At 35.4% G+C, this 19,140-nt stretch overlaps 1 protein-coding gene across 2 annotated transcripts in view; it reads right to left on the bottom strand.

Annotated features, from left to right (window-relative positions):
* Positions 1–19,140, bottom strand: part of LOC145992041 (uncharacterized) — a 97,518-nt gene that overhangs the window by 47,315 nt on the left and 31,063 nt on the right. For both annotated transcript variants that reach the window (XM_083128166.1, XM_083128175.1), the window contains 9 exons: positions 15,131–15,168; positions 11,610–11,669; positions 11,181–11,294; positions 10,172–10,301; positions 8,503–8,627; positions 5,503–5,709; positions 3,561–3,659; positions 1,724–1,832; positions 120–307 (listed from right to left, as the gene is read on the bottom strand). In XM_083128166.1, coding sequence (XP_082984292.1) covers positions 120–307; positions 1,724–1,832; positions 3,561–3,659; positions 5,503–5,709; positions 8,503–8,627; positions 10,172–10,301; positions 11,181–11,294; positions 11,610–11,669; positions 15,131–15,168 — 1,070 coding nt within the window. The remainder of the gene's footprint in view (positions 1–119; positions 308–1,723; positions 1,833–3,560; positions 3,660–5,502; positions 5,710–8,502; positions 8,628–10,171; positions 10,302–11,180; positions 11,295–11,609; positions 11,670–15,130; positions 15,169–19,140) is intronic.

Raw genomic sequence — 19,140 nt, 5'->3', positions numbered from 1 at the left:
ATTTGTAACAATCGTCTCTTGTTCAAAAATTATTTTACTCCAAATAGAACTCCTTCCTTTGTGGTCTTTCTGACAATTTTTACACATAAAAAAAAATAATGTTTGGAAAATCAACGTACTGGACTTCCTTTGGGACCAGGAGATCCAGGGCTTCCTGAAAGTCCAGGGGGTCCTCTTGCTCCAGGAAACCCAGGTGGTCCAGCAGACCCTGTAGCTCCAGGACTTCCCTTTTCTCCAGAGGCACCATCTTTACCTGGAGGCCCTTGTGCTCCCGATTCACCAGGTTGACCTGGTCTTCCAGACTCACCTGCAAGAGTCAATGCATAAAGTTAAATGCATATATAGAGTATCTGAAAAGTCTAGAAAAAAAAACAGGAATATAAGACATATATTTAGACAGAAAAGCATTGTTTGTAATCTTGTAGAGAATCAAATTAAGTTCATGGTACAAATTTATCAAAGATGTATCAGCTTTATTAGGAAAGATCTAAGTTTCCTCTACAACACTTACTTGCTTACTTATAAGATTCATTCAAAATTTTTGAATTGGTTTGTAAAAAGTATTACATGAGTCCTGTTTTTCTCAGCTGAACACATGCTTGTTTGTCACCCAATTTATTTGGGTAGACAGAAAGTGCAGTGTACACCCACTAGCTGAAAATCAAGCCAGTGACAGAGACATAGACGACAATACAAAAATAAATTAATGGATCTTAATGGTAGAAATTTTTTCTAGTAGTGAATTTGGGACATTATCTCATGTGAGCAGTTCTCAGTTATCACCTGCTAAGTTCATTGAAAGTTTATTTTTATTTGGGCATTTTGTATCCAAGAGTGGTGATCTAATTTTAAACCCTGACTTGTTTTTATGACGTGAGGGAGGAGGCAATCACATTTTTGACATTAAGGAAGATGTTAACATTACATATTATTTTTTGTTTTAAATATCAGGGAGAAGTAATCACAAACTTTTAGATGTTAATGGAGGTTTATCCAGAATTTCCTATCTGGTCAGGGGGTGCAAATGGGGAGTGTTAGGGGTGTGTGTTGGGGATGCAGGTAAATCACTCAATAAACGATTGTTTTTGGGCACTGAAAGAGGATGCGATTTCACCTTCAGCCCCACTTGACATCCTCACATATCTGGAACTGACTTCTCAAATAAATTACAATATATTAAGAAAAACTAGTAGCTCTGAAATTTTTTGTGCAATGAATCATGTTAACATTTACACAGTTTGGCCTCTGCACAGCATGGTGGGAAAAAGTGTAGTTGCCAAGTTCACTGCTTTTAAGTGCAGTGGTATTGTGGAGGAGATCAATTACTGTTAAAAGCATATCATTACTACACCATGAAAATATAGTTTGGAAGTTTCTGTCCAACTAATTAGTAGGCAAAATAGCACGACAGTTATTTCTAATTTGTACGTTAAATTATTATGTTTCAATGTCTTGCATTTAATTACATAGCAATGAACAAAAACCATGGAAAAAATAGTCTAACTAGAACCAACCCTAGGCAGGGAATATAACCGACATAAATTTTACACCTAATTTCATGGTCTGGAAAGATCTTAGTTTGTCAATCTGAAGCTCCAGTGTTCTGTCAACTTGTGGCAAGCAAGTAATTTATATCTGGTTGTTGGGCTTCAGGTGAGTGCCTGAGTTGCCCCTCCCTTGGGCTTGCTCTGACCAACTTATTCAATATATTAAGTATTTTTACCTCTTGGCCCTTGGAGACCTTGGCTGCCCTTTGGTCCTTGTGCTCCTTGGTCTCCCTTTGCTCCTGGGCTTCCAGGAAATCCTGGAGGGCCAGGCTTTCCAATTGCTCCCTGGAATCAATGGACAAAAATTATGCATATGTTTAACTTGCTATATTTTTCATATATCCATTTGTAAGAAGTTACCGATGAAGAAAGCACATTCAATATCCCTAAAGTGAAAAATAAGAGATAGATGAAATTGAGAAGTTTGTTTAGAAAAATTGTTTCTTCCATCATTTACATGCTAGAACCACATGTTACGATCATCACTGTTTGTGTTCTCCAAATATCTTTGGGAAGGAATATCTGAATACATTTCTGCTACAGCCTTGAAATTAGTATTATTTTCAGTAAACTATTTGTTGTTGGAGAGAATATTTGATTTCAAGTTTACAGAATTCAATAAGTAAAAGAGAAGTCATACCTTGGCATATTCTAAAACAAATTTTAAATGCTTTGTACATATGTTACAAACATGATGTCTTGAGTAAAAATTTGTTTGTAATTAATTAGATTTATTTCACTTCTCTTTGACTTATCATATTATTTCAGAAACTTACCTAGTGCTAAGCCATTGCAGCTGTTACATCTGGTAATGCAATTCAAAACAAAACATTTATTCATAATTGGGAAATGAGAGGCGCGGTAGTAGATAAATACAGAGAAACTAGCACTCACTTTATTCGCAAACTGTTTTTTTCTTTGTTCTATTAAGTAATGCACACACCCAATGCCAAAATGGCTTGTAACACTGTTAAGCCTTGTTTCCATGTTAATAAAATATTAAAATGCTGACCAAGGCAAAATTTATTGTATAAAGAATATACACTAAAAATATAATGTTTCCAAACTCTAACAGAGTCTTCTTCAGAGGAAGATTCACAATAAATCAATCAAATGAATTGAATCATTACGTTTTTAGTGTAAATTTTTTATACAATAAATTTTGCCTTGGTCAGCATTTGAATATTTTATCAAAATAGCTGATAAACTAAACAAAGACAATAGCCCAGGTGTATATGATGGAGAGTATGAGTGCAAGGCGCATAACATTGGCATGTCCTTCAGATCTGTCAATGAAAGAATCCAACAACACCTAACAGATAGAAAGAAAGCCCAACCCACTACCGGTCTTGCTAAACACATCAAATACAATAGGCACACCCACACATTCGTTGACACCAAAATCGAGGAAACGCGTGTCATAATGCACTTCCATAGCGGACAGGCACCCCAAACTTGCATTCCTTTACTACAACAGTTAACGCTGGGAAATAGTGGACAACACGGACACAGACGAAAAGTTGACAACATCGCACCTAGCGGTAGACTGAGAGCTAGGAACAATAGAAGCACGCCAAGCAACAGTGAAACAAATCCCAGCGAGGATGGTGGCAGTGGCTCCGAAATTAATAGAACAAAGTTTTGTGGATAAAGTGAGTACTAGTTTCTCTGTATTTAAAACATTTATGTTTCCATAGTAATGCAACTTATTTCCTCTAATTATTGGCTGCATGTATTTCTATAGCTTGTCGCATTTTAAATGTAGATCTAGGACTAGTCTGCCTATGTCTCCATAATTTACACTTTATTTCAGTTGATAATCAATTTATAATTGAATGGGCAATGACAGGACGTTTGTATCATATAGAAATTCAGCCTACATCTCCTTTTGGCTGCCAATTATAGCATAATCTGCTGTTTTAAATTGAAATGGTTGATGTGCTGAAGCAAGCCAAATCTACTATTTTCAAGCACACTATTTCAGCAAATGGGAATAAAAGTAATAGAACTTACCGGTGATCCAGGAGGGCCAGCAATCCCATCTATCCCTCTCAACCCGGGTGGTCCTGGGGGGCCTTCTCTGCCTCTTTCCCCTCGTGGGCCAGCTGGTCCCTGTGAAATAAAAATGCAATTAACATATTGCATTAAATGCAATTAACACACACACACACAACATCAATCAATCAAGTCTCCCCAAAGGAGAGTGTTATTCAGAAGAAACTGTCAAGCAAAGAAGGCATTGATATAAAATGTACTGTATTTGCTGGCATGTAAGATGAACTTTTACCTTTAAAAATAGGGGTGGTAAACAGGTTGCGTCTTGTAAGCCAACAGTCACTGTTTGATTACCTTCATTTCTGGACATTTTCTCTGTTCTGAGTTAGATGATTTCATTGCAGTGTGTGACGAAGAAGATTATAATGTATTCTCTTCTAGTTACATTAGGTAAATTATTTGTTGAAAGTAGACCTAAATATTACTTTATATTTGAAGTACTGTAAATTAATTATAAACTCAGTGTTAAAGACTTTTCCTAAAAAAATGTGTAAGAAAAATGGGGTGCATCTTATATGTCGGCAAATACGGTAATACTTATGTTTTTCTTGAAGGTTTGCATAACCACTTTTTGTACATGTAAAATAATCTAACAGTTATTTTTAGTGGTTTTTATTTGATTTTATCTGCGACGTTTCGTTCAGGTTTCCCAGAACGTTTTCATTCTACACTAGAGTGACTAGCCATGTGAGGTTGTGTTGTTGTATGTGTAGCTTGAAAAAGTTGAAACTTGAACGAAACGTCACAGATAAAATGAAATAAAACCCACTAAACATTACTGTGTTAGATTATTTTGCACGGTAATACTTATCACAGCCAGGCTGACACAGTAGAACATTGGCACAAAATAAAAACATACGCATAAAATACGTCATGTAAAAGGTGATTGTTTAACATTTTGAAAGTAAGGAAGTATTATTAGATTGACTTTGCAAAAATAAATACAAAAATGAATGAGAAATTAATAATAATTGGCGTAACAGTAAAAAGTGTTTCAAGAGCTGACAGTTACATCTCAGTCAGTCACATATAAATGTATTATGGCAATCATGAGATGAAAAATGACACAAATTTGATATGAGATCATTAAGAATCCTAACATCATTGTAGTTCATAATGATCGAACAACTTATATGCATTCCAGAGAAAAGGCTACACAAGCTGCACATTTTTACACTCCATTCAATTGTTAGCGTTGAAACATATGATAATTGTGAAGAGCTCTGTTTTCCATAAATTCATTTCCATTCAATTTCTTTGTAATCTTTATATCTTTTACATTACTTTATATTATTCTATTGAACACTGTTATCATATTGCAGTCCTCATTTTTCTATGAAAACAAATATGTGATTCATGGATGAAAATTTCATATAATCATAATATGAATAATAAAATATGTGTAGTGTGCTCAATATTTTTTTGTCTCACATTCACAATAATTTTTTGCAAGATTTGCATATATAAATGTCAAAAAATACATCAAATACTAATTACAAGGTGTGATTATTAAATGTGTAATAAAATACTAAAAACAATAAGTAGAGTATCATCGAACTTGACAAATATTACCAGAAAATAATCAGGTGAAAGTGAAAAATATTATTATTAGAAATAAAAAAATAAGACAATATACAACACTTATTGAAGCAATGCTTAATTTTTAAAAAGGCAACCTCAGAAAAAACTGATTTTTATTTGAAGTAAGTCTTGAAGCTTTCCTAACATCACTCTCATCTTCTTTTCATGATTTTTATTTTTTCCCCATAAATTTACAGTTACCTCTCTTTAATGAGAAATTTGATTGGAACTATAGTGTAAAATGTTTAGTTATTAAGTGATATTTTATAATGCACAGAAAAAAAGTAGAAGTTCACTACACTATGTTGTCAGCACTTACCATAGGACCAATAGGTCCCACAGGCCCATGTGGCCCAGGTGATCCCTTCTCTCCAGAAGGTCCCTGTTCACCTTTTGATCCATCCAGACCAGGGAATCCTCTGTGACCCTTAATTCCAGGAAGTCCAGGCATTCCAGGGAGACCTCTTGGTCCTGGAGGACCGGCTGCTCCAGGTTGGCCTGCATCTCCATCGTCTCCAGACTCACCCTGAAAAATTAATTATTATTTCGGTGCTACATACTTAAAACATTGCTAATCATATATGTTGTTATTTATTTATTTATTCATTTACAAACATCATATTGTATTCGAACAATAGTTACAACAGGCATCTTTTAAAACCAACAACTAGAAAATAAAGTACTTATCAAGAATACTCAATACCATAATATAATAACTACATAATATAATTACTACATAGGTAACCTAATTTAAATTAATGATTTGATCTGCACTAAAATTACAATCTGAAATCATTTAATTATTAAGCAATCAAATCAATGATACTCAATGAATTTATGTCAAAAAATGTGTAGGCACTTGTATTATAATTGTCAAAACATAAACAGAATATTCAATGATTTTTATCTGATAACCCATTTTCGACAAATCAAAGCTGAATGGTTAGTGTTGGTAAGTTAATGGTGTGGCGTGCTGTGTGGAACATGATTGGTTAGTCAATTTTCCATCAACGGAACCTTAAATGCTTAGGGCTACTTGGATTTGTTAAATAAACAGTTTTTTTCATCCTTGCTTATGGAAGAAGGTACTTTTTACAGAGTTTTTTCAATAGGGAAGAACACCAGAACACTTATGGGAACGTTATGAACCAGTTTTTGTCCAAAGTTAGTTATCAGATGACAAGGGTCACATATTCTGTTTATAAACTTCCTTATGAACATAAACATTAGCCTTGCCACTGTGAAGGACTTTTAATTCAATGGAAGCGTTACACTGTAAATTGTTCGCGACAACCATTCATAATGCACATCTCTTCATGGATGTATCCGATTAAAATAATGTGCAATGGCATGCGAACGTCTCTCCATAGACGTCACTTTGATCTCGATGCATTACCAAAGCGATAAACAAATTTTAAGGCATTTTTCTAACACCTCGAAAAGGAGCAAATTGGTACAAGAATTCAGTCATAACTTTTTACTGGTTAAAGATACGTCGAAAAAACCTTCACCATTGCATTTTTCGTGAAATTCTAGCCCATTTTGATATGTCGCATGACCCCCTTCCCATTTAAAATTCTGAAGTTGAATTCAAGATGGCGGACATCAAGATGGCCGCCGACCGTGTGGGTGGTGTCAATGTGGTTCCCCCTTGGCCTGATAACGATTGGTCATCACCATTTCCATGTTGCACGCTGCAGTGGCCTTGTACTGGGGGTGTTAAGTGACTTATTGAGCCACCCTGTATATATGAAACAGATACTTGTTCACCCTGGGCAGGAATAACTCTAGTTTTGCAACAGCACACTTGATACTTGAACAATTTAAAGTCGTTCAGAAATAGTTACGAATGCTAGAAAGATAAGAATTTCACTGTAACTATACAATTTAAATAAATATGTCAGTTTTCTACTTAAAACATTAATAAATTATCTTACAAAAATATTAAATAAAATAATAGTCAAGAAATTCATATTACCTTGTAATATTGGTGCAAAATTATTGAAAGTGGAACATTTTGCATAATTGTAACAAAGGTTTGGATTAATTTGGTGAAGTTAGCATAACTGTTCAATACAGAGGGCCCAGGAAAGTATTGACTTGTACTGACAGGCCGGATTTAGGGGGACATGGGGGCTTACAGTCTCAGTCCTTCATCTGCAAAGGGGCCTCGAATGGGAAAAATTTACTTTAAAAAGGGCCAAAAATTAAAAAAAATATTACATATTTGAAATGTGGTACAAATACATAAAATATCTCTAACCAGTCGACATGATTAGCCTTAAAAGTTAGAACTGGAGTTGTATGTAGGAAAGGAAGAGGGCCTCCCGATGATGTTAGCCTCAGGTCTCCACATTGATTAATCTGGGCCTAAGAATTCAAACTTCACATTTCACTCCATTATCAATTACAGGGTGTCTGTCTACCAAAATAACAAATCCAAAATCTTGACTTTTTATTGACTTTCCTTGTTTCCTTTTTCTTAACATTTCCCTACTTAGGTGTGGTTGTAAATTAAGAAAACAGATATTTTTATTCAATGAAAAACCCCTATTACAAGGCCAGATAACATAGAAACTGAAGTTGCACTGCACTTTAAGAAGAGTTAAATTATTCTATTATCATTTATTTTAACTATTATTAATGCATGTGTAAATTAATGTTTCAGACTTCATCCTGGATAGGGAATGGCCACATTACTTTATTTAATATTTTTACAAACCTTGTAGCATACAAGAATGTAATTCTTAAGAAACAAAGTAAACAAATATTAACCACAACTCAATACAATTGTAAATTTCCAAATATTCAATTTTATCAAATGCCAGTAAAGGTATATAGCAATGTAAATTCACTATACTGTAAAAAAATAGCAAAACTTGTTGACCACAAACATAATTTCTTGACTTTATCTTGACATTTTTGACTGGTACACACCCTGAATTATAGTAATTTATTAATAGATATCGATGCAGCATGTGTGTAAGTATTGGCTCAACTATTCTAATAATAATAAAAAAAGACAAGACAGTAGAAGAGCACAATTTTCACTTGAGTATGTATTGACAGCCAATGCTTATAATAAGTGTATCAGAACAAATGCATATTTTCCACCATACGTGAACTAAACACAAATGAATATATTATGTTTCAAAATAAAGATTTAAATCTTATTTTAGAACATTATGCTCTTGATTACCAATATCAACATAAATTTTATACTGATATTGGTAATTTTTATATCAATTTTTTCCAATTTGATATAATTAATAATTTAATGTACAAAGTAAAAAGGTATATAAATTCAAAATAAAATTACATCTTTTCCAGGTAGTCCAGGCAATCCTCTGGGCCCAGGTGACCCTGGAGGGCCATTGGGACCTGCATCTCCTGATTCCCCTCTTACTCCTTGGAAGCCTTGGGGGCCCGGTGGTCCAGGGGGTCCTGAAAGAAGTTACTCTGTTAGCATACTTTTGATTACTAAAGTAATTGTACAGGTCGATGGTGCATACAGCATATTAAGCCATTAATGCTAAAATACATTTGCATTATTATTGAGATTATTATATTCACAACATGATGAAATAATAATAGCAGGCCTACAAAAGTATAGTGTGTAAAATATTAATGAATTTCTTTCGGAGTTGCATGATCAATCAAACAAATTATTTTTAAGCTCGAAAAATATACTTATTGAAGGTGACTAGCCAAAAACCTTTTCAGGTTTTCCTATCATGGACGTGTGGTTTGTGGAGATATAACACTCTTTAATTTATAGCCAAATAATCATTATTCTTTACTTTATATTTTTATATTAAAGGCATACTAAGTGTGTTGATCGTAGGTGATCTCTTTAGTTCTGTTGCCTTTAATATAAAAAATGTAAAGTAAGGAATAATGATTACTTAGCTATAAATTAAAGAGCATCAGTTTCTTCTCTCCACTCAGCACAGACCTGAAATGTGTAGCATTTACAAAAGGTGCGTATGAATATTCAGGGTGGTTATAAGTTATTGAGCACATTCCAAGGATGAACAAAAAAGGAACTAAGTAATCATATTTACCAAGTAATAAAGTCCAGTATGCTTTCTCTAGCCTTCACCACATCATGTGGCTTCATCAGGAGACAATACAAGAATAGACAAAGTTTAAAATGTGGGGAGGTGAGTTGGGTTAAAAAAATGTTAAATTGTCTTTTACAATTTTAACCTTTTTTAACCTAACTTACCTTCCCATGTTTTAACTTTGACTATTCTTGTCTTATTTCCTGATGAAGCCACATGATGTGGTGAAGGCTAGAGGAAAACAGTAAGTACATGCCGAAACTGGACTTTATTACTTAGTGAAATGATGGTATGTAAGTTATGCCTTATCTCGTCATATTTAGTTTGTTGTCTTTAATAGATCACATCGAACAGTTCTATTTACAATAGGTGTGACTAGTTTATTTACCTGGGCTTCCCACAAAAGCATCTCTTGCTCGATCCAGAATGTCCTGGGAGACCAGTGGTCATCCAGCACCTTTCTTATGCTTCACACTTCCTGTATCTTTAAATTGCTTATGCCAACGTTTTATGGAGTCCTTACTAGGAGGATTATGCTCGTACTCTAAGCAAAAACGTTTGTGAATTGTTATTCAGATTTGGTTTCATGAAACTAAACAAAGCAAGTAGCTTTCTCTTCTACGGTAGCAATATTGGTACTGAGGTTCCCTCCCTACCTTGGCACCATGGTGCTATGTATGTTCGGTCGATGTTGGTACAATCTCTTGCTGTTGCTCTTATCATTTGCAACAAACGTGTTGTCTTTAATTGTTGTACCAGATATTCTCAATAATTTTAACCAACCTGTGTCTATGCATGCCTTCTATCCCTCAAGCATCCTTTATAACACATTTTGTCACCTTCAATTGAATCATTCCTTTATCAACTGTCCACGACACTAATATCTATACGTTTTTGTAACTAATTATGATTTATGAAGCATACCAGGCGATCCACGAGGCCCAACAGGTCCCACCTGGGCTTGGAGATACTGGAAAGGATCAGGTGCTGGGCCTTTGTCCCCTCCATTCCCCGTACCTTGGGACCAAGCCAACTGCTGAAGATACGATGATACCTACACAAAAAAGAATTGTGGTTATCAAACAGTTGGCCCTTCCAGTTCATTGTATTGTTGCATTTTATTCATGTTGAGTTTTTGTAAATTTTAACAACTGTTTTAAGTTTTTATATACCTTTGTTTCAAAGAGCCGTGGTAGTTCAGTTGTTAGAGCATCTGACTACCATGTGATAGACCCAGGTTCGGGTTTTTTTCCACCTGTTCAAGCAGCCCCAGATCCAACCAGCATCATATAAAGTGAATACCTGGAGGAAACTCTGAGGGGTAAAAGCAACCAGGGGCATGGTGCTGATCACATCACCCCCACTTTCAGCCATGATCAAGAAAGTGTGGGGCCCTAACTCCAAACCCCTATATGCCTTCATGGCTGGTGTAAAGCACAGGGGAGCACTTTCCTTATTTTTTTATATATATTTCTTAATTTCAGAGGTTGGTTATGTCTCAATCTTCAGGGTAGTGTGTTTGTCTCTAACTAGTCATTAGTAAGTAGTCCCCAAACAGGCATCAGTATCATATAATAACCAGTTAAGGGACAAGCACACAACCCTGAGGATGAAACTGAAACATACATATATATATAGAAACTTAAAACAGTGGTTAAAAGTCCAAAAACTCAATGTGAATAAATTACCACTGATCAGCTACAAACAAGAATGCATTTGATTTTACATGACAAGTATAAATACATTGAAACTAGAAAAAATATTAAAGTATTCAATATCATCAACTTTAGTATATATTTTATGAGTTTCTACAGGTATAAAAATATCATATAGCTTTCAATTAAATATTATTTACTTGGAAAATCTTATTGTTGGATCCTCTATCATGGAAGAACTAATTTTACAGAAACATTTACCAATGAGAAATACTTACATCTGGTGCATGTCCAGGTGGGCCTGGCACTCCTGGAGTTCCTGGAACTCCAGGGGATCCTGGAACACCAGAATCTCCTGGGCGACCGCTCTCACCTGGGAGTCCAGGACTCCCCTGTAATGGCGACAGAAAACATTGAAACATATTTTTAAAGAGAAAACATGGAATTGAATATACATTAGAAGTAATTAAATATACATAAACCAGTCTTTAAGTTCTTTAAATAATTGTCTTAAATTCTAATTTATAAGCTTGTTTCAATAGTTTGCATAATGTATAATGAGCAATTGCCCATATAATAAATCTTAATATATAAAAAATATATGAAAAAGTTGGTTTACTGCCATGGACAATACAATACTGATCTTTCATTACCAAATAATTATATTGGTGATTGGACTAGTGAAGATATAAAATAGTCTTACTCACCCTTGGGCCAGGAAGGGCAACAGTTTCACCACCAGTAGCAGGTGGAGGTCCTGGCCTTGACTGAAAAGAGCAAATAATTTATGTTAGAATACAACAGTCAAAACAGTCACTATTATTGCATTTTAAAAATTGTCTGACTGATATTGTAAACAACACCATACAAAGCAGTGACAGCTGCTGATATTGTTACAATGTTTAACAAAAACAAAACATTTCCAAAGAGAAATCTTTAATAATATAGTTATACATCAGGGTAGCCACTCTAGGACCATGCTAAAATTCAAGTATAATTTCCGATTTTCAAGACGAACTTTCCAAGAATTCAAGAGTACAAGTAGATGGTTTCTCTATTTCAACCTTATGTATTACTGCCTCTCACCACCCACCCACATACACGCACAAATAAATTGACAATATAAAGGTTTTGTGTGCATAGGCATGCACAGACCCTCTGATTAGAGGGGGCAAAAGCCTTGAAAGTTCAGTCGGGAAAGAAAAACTGCATTTTTCTCACTGTTTTATGGTTTTATTGCATTGATGGGTATGTGTGTGGTGTGTGTGTGTGTGTACATATGTGTGTATATATTATATATATGTACATTTATATATATTATTTAAATACATTACATAATTGATTCATCCTCCCCATAACAAACCAACAGCAAAAATGATATAAATTGTGTCTGAAATGTAGGCGCTCCTTTTCCTCCAAACCAAAGTGATATAGCAGCAACTTCCTGAAGTACAGGGTCTGGCAGAGGAGTTAGATGGTTTTGAAATGTGAATAACACACTTAATTTTCAAAGGTACAGAAATGTATTACTACAGAAATACAGGTTATTGTATGCCATTTTTATTTACCATGACAGTTCATGTAAAAAAAAAATGCCTTCAATTTACTTCTATACACATTCGAAGGCCTTTTCCCTTTCCTTTTAAATGACCTACGTAAGATCTTGAGTCAGCGCTTTGTCCGTTTGAACAATTGAAATAAATTCAAATCAATAATCGGCGATCCGGTGAGAAGTTATTGGCCTGCTTAACGGTTGTCAGCCCAGTAAGCATGGAGCCCTGGCATGTGCAACATCGAGCGTTTGGTGTCATTGGCCCGTATTTCTTCGAAGATGAAGATGGGGATTGTGTGACGGTGAATGAACTCCGAACGCTATATCACATTGATGAATACTTTTGTTTTACCAGAACTTCGTCGGCTTCGGCGTAGGCGTAGGATAAATCAGCAAACATATGGTTCCAACAAGATGGAGCAATGGCTCACACATCTAAATCCTTTATAGCTGTTGTTCGTTAACTTTTCCAGGACATGTCATTTCCCGGTTTGGTGACATACCCTGTCACCAGACCTTACAATCTGTGACTTTTTTCAGTGGGGATTCCTCAAATCCAAAGTGTATGTGAATAAACCTCGCACATTAGATGACCTGAAGCTTGAAATTAGAGATGAAATTGCAAACATTGATGGTGAAATATTGCAACGTGCCGTCCGCAACTTCTGGGAGAGACTTCGAATGAATTTTTTCACGTACACGTAAATGGAAGTCACTTGGACATAATTTTTAAGTCATAAAGAATTGCCATGGAAATTGGCATACGATAACTTAAAATGGCATACCATAATCTGTATTTCTGTAGTAATACATTTCTGTAGCTTTGAAAATTAGGTGTGTTATTCACATTTCAAAACCGTCTAACTACTCTGCCGGACCCTGTACTTAGTTGTCCTTACTTCTCTCTCTGGTAATTTACAATGCATTTCAAAAAACAAATTGCGAGGAAGAAAATTTTTGATCCAAATTTTTACAATTGAAAACAGTTGATTTTATAGAGCGAAAAAAATTCATGGGACGCCATGCATTCTCTTTTATAATTCTTCTCAATCAGATTGTTCCAGACAACTCCCACCACCCCTTGAACTTGGCAAGTTTGTAAGAAAATTTTGCGAAATGTATTTTTATTTGTATAATATTTGAAGTTGAGGGGACAATTTCCCCTCTGCAGGTGCTTCTGGCCGTCTGGAAGAAATAATGCAAGAAAGACGTGAAAACGAATTCCATCTTGAGTACCTTTTGCCTTGCAACTCTTAGATTCTGCTAGTCTTGCTTTCTTTTACTTTAATGTTTGCCCCCCCCCCACCCCTAGAATTGATTTCGGTCCCCGTAGTTGCTTTGAACTTTCAATGGCTAGAAAATACTTCATTTTCTTTAAGAGTATAGCTAATATTGTTTTACAAGTATAACAGTGATAAGATTTCTCTACACTAAAATTCTAGGTAAAAGTATGATACAGGGGCATGGAATGTCTGGAAAGGGGGGGGGGCAAGGATGGCCACACCTCCCCCTTCGAAAACTAATGTCAACCTAAAAGTATATATTTCACACATATAATTTGATTTCAGTCATAGTAATTTACATTAATTATTATGTAATGGGATGCAGTAATGAGATAATTTCAAATTCAAGTGGTGTTTTTTGAGGGGGTAACACTATTATAGGGCCCCATGGAAAAATACCTTGCTTGTCCCTTCATGAAAAAAATCTGCGAACGTCTGGGATTAGGTCCCCCCCCCCCCTGTGTGCACGCCTATGTCTGTGTGATTCCAATGTATCCAAAAATTCTAAATCAATTAAATTAAATGGTACATATGTTTAAAATATTTAATTTAAGGTACAAAGTTTACGTTTGCAATTCCATACATTCAGACTTGAAATACATTTTCAAACACAAGTGACGGATGTTACGGGATATACTAATCTACAAAGATTTGTTAATTGTACAAGAACTTAAAACTCAATTATCTATTCAACTTTAGGATATCTTATCTTGTAAGAATCTTTCGTCTGTCAGATAGACTGTTCTGTAAAAGACACTAAAAAAGTAAACGGATTGAGAGATTGAGAGTTTTATGTATAAATTCAAGGGACTTGGATTAATAAAAGTTGCAATTCTTCACGTCTACAGAGAAAAATTCACGTAGAATTCACACAGAATTCTCGGACCAAATAATTCATGCAGAATTCCTGGAATTCAAGGAATTCCCAGTGAGTTGCCACCCTGTACATTTTCCTTAGTCCCTTTCTCACATATGCAAAGAAACATGTTATTATGTGATTAGTAATGTGGGAAATCTGAATAAATTGTGATGGATGGTTGGTTGTTGCCTGGCTCGAGCAACAACCACCCAAGCTAGATATATCTCCAAGAGATATCCGTAGAAGATTAACAATGTCCAGATCAGATCCATGGATATTCTGGATATCTGTTGGATGTTCATTAGATATCCACATTTGGATATCCATTTCTGGACAATCTCTGGACATCCATGGGTTATGTCTAGGATCTCCAAATCTAGGTATCCATAGGATCACTATTCAACATCTATAGGATCTCCAATGCTAGATATCCAAGTGACATCTGGTATATATTTGGCATTTTTTCAGTCAATTAACATTACTGTTTTACTATGTCATATCAATAAGATAATGTAATATAAATGTAATACTTACAGGTAATACTGTAAGTCCTGGCTCATCAACTGCAGCTTCTGGTATGAGTAAAAGTTTAAAAAATATGTTAGTTCATTTGTATTCTCTGTATTAAATACACATTCTAAATCTGATAGTAATGCAATTTCCTTACTTTAGAAACAATTTTTTTAGGTCTGGCATGTTTTCTGCACAAAAGATATTCTAAAATCAATGTAGTATACTTACATACAGTATTTCTTACTAGTAATGGGATAGATGAATCAGTACTCTATTATTATCAGCAAATAGGGGCATATTTTTGTATCAGTTTAGCTATATATATTTCCATAAATTCCCTGATTTAAAGGTATAATTCATACATACTGGTTTTGTAAATGCCCAAATAAAATTTATTTTTCTCAAGCAAAATCTGAGGCCTCCCTGATGGCACACTGGTAGCGTCGCCATCTTGTAATCAAGGGGTCCCAGGTTTGATACCCAGTGGAGGTACATCGTGGTTTGGATCCCACTTGAAAATGCAGGTCCAGTCCCAATTAGCCTTACTGTGCATAAAGTGGACTTGAAACACCAAATCAATCAATCAAGCAAAATCTATTTAAGTTACCAGTCACATACCTGCATTGATTGTGTTCATAAATGAACAGTGAAGGTTCTTCATGCAAACTTTGTTAAAAAAAAAAAAAGGTAAAGTGCTCCCCTGTGCTTAGCACTACGCCATGAAGGCGCATAGGGGTGTGGGGGTAACGCCTCACACTTTCTTGATCCGGTCGTGAGTGGGGATGATGTGATCAGCATCACGCCCCTGACCGCCTTTACCCCCCAGGGTTTCCCCCAGGTACCCATGTTATTCGACGCTGGGTGGGTGCCGGAGCCGCTTCCAACGTTAGAAAAGTTCCCGGATTTGAACCGGCCGGGGATCGAACCCGGGACCTTGAGCATGGTAGTCAGACGCGTTACCGACTGAGCCACCGCGGCCGCAAACTTTGTTATAACCAGTAAATTTTGTATTGTTAATTTATCATCAAATTTTTATGTCTGTCCTGCCCCATACTTACTATTGAATTACAGACAGAAATAAAGTAGCTTGAGATAATGTTTTCTAGTTTTCATTGTTAAAAACATTTCTCAATTTTTGCTTGTATAATGTTATTCTTTTTTTACTACCTGTCTTTTCCTTGAAGTACTCTTCCAATCTCTTCCTCATTATACTTCTACCAATTTTTTAGCACAGTATTACTTAATTGAATTTCATTCTCCTTTTCATTATTTTATTTGCTATGCAATCTTATAACTTTAGACTTTTATATTAGTATCTTTATATCTTCATAAATTCTAACCTTCTGTTAAGTTAGAAGCTAACATATATTCTTGTTCTGCATATCAACTAGGCTTGCTATACATCCCAAGATTATATTAACACATGGCGCAACAGCCCATGAGGGGCCAAGATACACCCACCCACTGAGTGCCGGCCTAACTCCCACATGCCTCAGCAGAGGTGGGGGGATTATCCAACCAGTTAAGGGGTGATGTGTGGTCAGCACGATGAAACCACCCTCATTGTTGTAGGTTTCCATGACTGGGTTACGCTACTCATTCGTAGGTCCCCAATTTCCTCACGATGATGGCTGGCCACCAGTCCCATACACAGACCGAAATCTCAGGAGAAAAGTTGTTACGCTTCCCCCAGGAGACTCAAACCTGCGTGCATCCCCTAGCTGGAGCCCAAAGCTTGCACCTTAAACCACACTGCCATGGTGCAGGACCCTGGGATTACATTATAGATGGTGAAATGTCACATCAAGTAGGTTAGAAAATCAGATTCAGCCTGTCTCAAAATTAACACTCTATACACTTTGCTTTATGCATGATGATGGTCAGGTTAGGAAACATGCCTTGGTTTTCGAACCAATATGAATTGTTGTTCTTTGTGCTGCTACTTTAATGTATTTTAGTTAATATCAGTGCTTGTAGTGAGGGGGGTGCAGGGGGGGGGGGTATCTCCCAGCTAGCAAAAATGTTCACATACCATTCTCCTAGCTGTCTCGTTGTCACCATGTTAAACCATAGGAGCCAACATTTCACATTTGAATTCAAGCGCTGGTTGCAATGGAATAATACAACACGAAAAAAGATCTAGAATCCTGCAAAAAATGATCATTTCACCCACTGCCCTCTGAATTTGTTACCTCATCAGACATTCAGCATTCTTCAACTTTCTGCTCCACAATGAGTAAAATACATCTAAACACCTCCTCAACAAAATACGAAAAGGAGTCAAAAAAAGAAACTGGATGAATAAGTCACAGGCCCCAAATTTTGTATAAGGAAGAACAAGAATACAGGAAACATCATAACTGTCCTGTATTCTCCTTTTTACTTGTAATAAATAATGATTTAAGAGAATAATAAACTCAATTCTAACTAACTAACTAACTAACTAACTCTCTAGCCTTCTTAAACCCGAAGGTTCATGGCTGAAGCAACACAGGCCTTCCATCTGTCCCTATTTTGAGCAAGATCTATATACTCTTTTCCATCCCTACCGATTTCCCTTAGGTCCATCTCGACGTTGTCCCTCCATCTTCGTCTTGGCCTTCCTACTGGTCTCTTACCATCAGGTTTCCCAACAAGAATCCTGTAAACTCCTCTTTCCTCTCCCATTCGTGCCACATGGCCTGCCCACCTAAGTCTTCTTGATTTAATTATTCTAATAATGTCTGGACATGAATACAAATTATGTAGTTCTAAATTATGTAACCCTCTCCACTCACCTGTCTCCTCATCCCTTTTAGCTCCAAAGATTTTCCTAAGGATCTTATTTTCAAATACTCTCAATTTATGTTCCTCTTTCAATGTAAGGGACCAAGTTTCACATCCATATAATACTACAGGCAAAATTACTGTTTTGTATATTTTAACTTTTAGTTTCTTAGATATTAAACGAGAAGACAAAAGTTTATGAAGAGAGAAGTAACATGCATTTCCTGAATTAAGCCTGCTTTTTATTTCCTCTTTAATATCATTTTCATTTGTTAATATTACTCCTAAGTATTTGAATTTGGAAACTGTTTCAAACGAGTTGTTATCAATAATTAGATTTTGATTATTACCTAACACTTGGTTTCGGCCTGTAAGCATATATTTAGTTTTCCCTTTGTTAACTTCCAAACCTATCTATTTAGCAGTTTTGAAAAATATTTTAGCATTATTCTTAATTGTATTCACATCATCCCCCAGTAAGTCTACATCATCTGCATATGCTAACAACTGAGTCACACCATTTAATTTTAGTCCTGCTTTAGTTTCGTTTACCTTCCTTACAGCATATTCTAAGGCAAAATTAAAGAGCAATGGAGATAATGCATCTCCTTGTTTTAACCCATCATGAATTGTAAATTTGTCAGGCATATTAATACCCACACGAATTTTACTTTCTGTTTCACTGGTGCATATTTTTATCATACTAACAAGCTTCTTAGGTATTCCAAACTCTACTAATATATTATATAATTTATCTCTTTTGACCGAATCATATGCTTTTTTGAAATCAATGAATAGCTGATGGACATTTTGATTATATTCCCACTTTTTTTCAAGTGTCTGTCTGATGTGAAAAATTTGATCTGTACTTGATCTGTTACGTTTAAATCCACATTGATAATCACCTATAATTTCATTAGCATATGGGGTTAGTCTTGTTAAAAGAATGTTAGATAATATTTTATATGTTGTTGAGAGTAGAGAAATTCCACGGTAATTATTGCAGTTCATTTTATCACCTTTTTTAAACACAGGAACAATTGTGGATTCTTTCCACTGTTGAGGGATTTCTTCTTTATTCCATATTAAACAAATTAATTTATGAATTTGACATATTAATGAATTTCCACCATATTTAATTAACTCAGCTGGTATTAAATCAATGCCAGGTGCTTTGTTATTCTTTAGCCTTTTAATAGCATCTTTAACTTCAGTCAAGTTAGGTTCTGGAACTAAAGGTTCTGCTGTGTGGACTCCATTTACTT

This window comes from Lepisma saccharinum, chromosome 1, assembly GCF_977018435.1.
Source record: "Lepisma saccharinum chromosome 1, izLepSacc3.1, whole genome shotgun sequence".
NCBI lineage: Eukaryota > Metazoa > Arthropoda > Insecta > Zygentoma > Lepismatidae > Lepisma > Lepisma saccharinum.
This window is presented reverse-complemented; position numbering and strand designations above follow the sequence as displayed.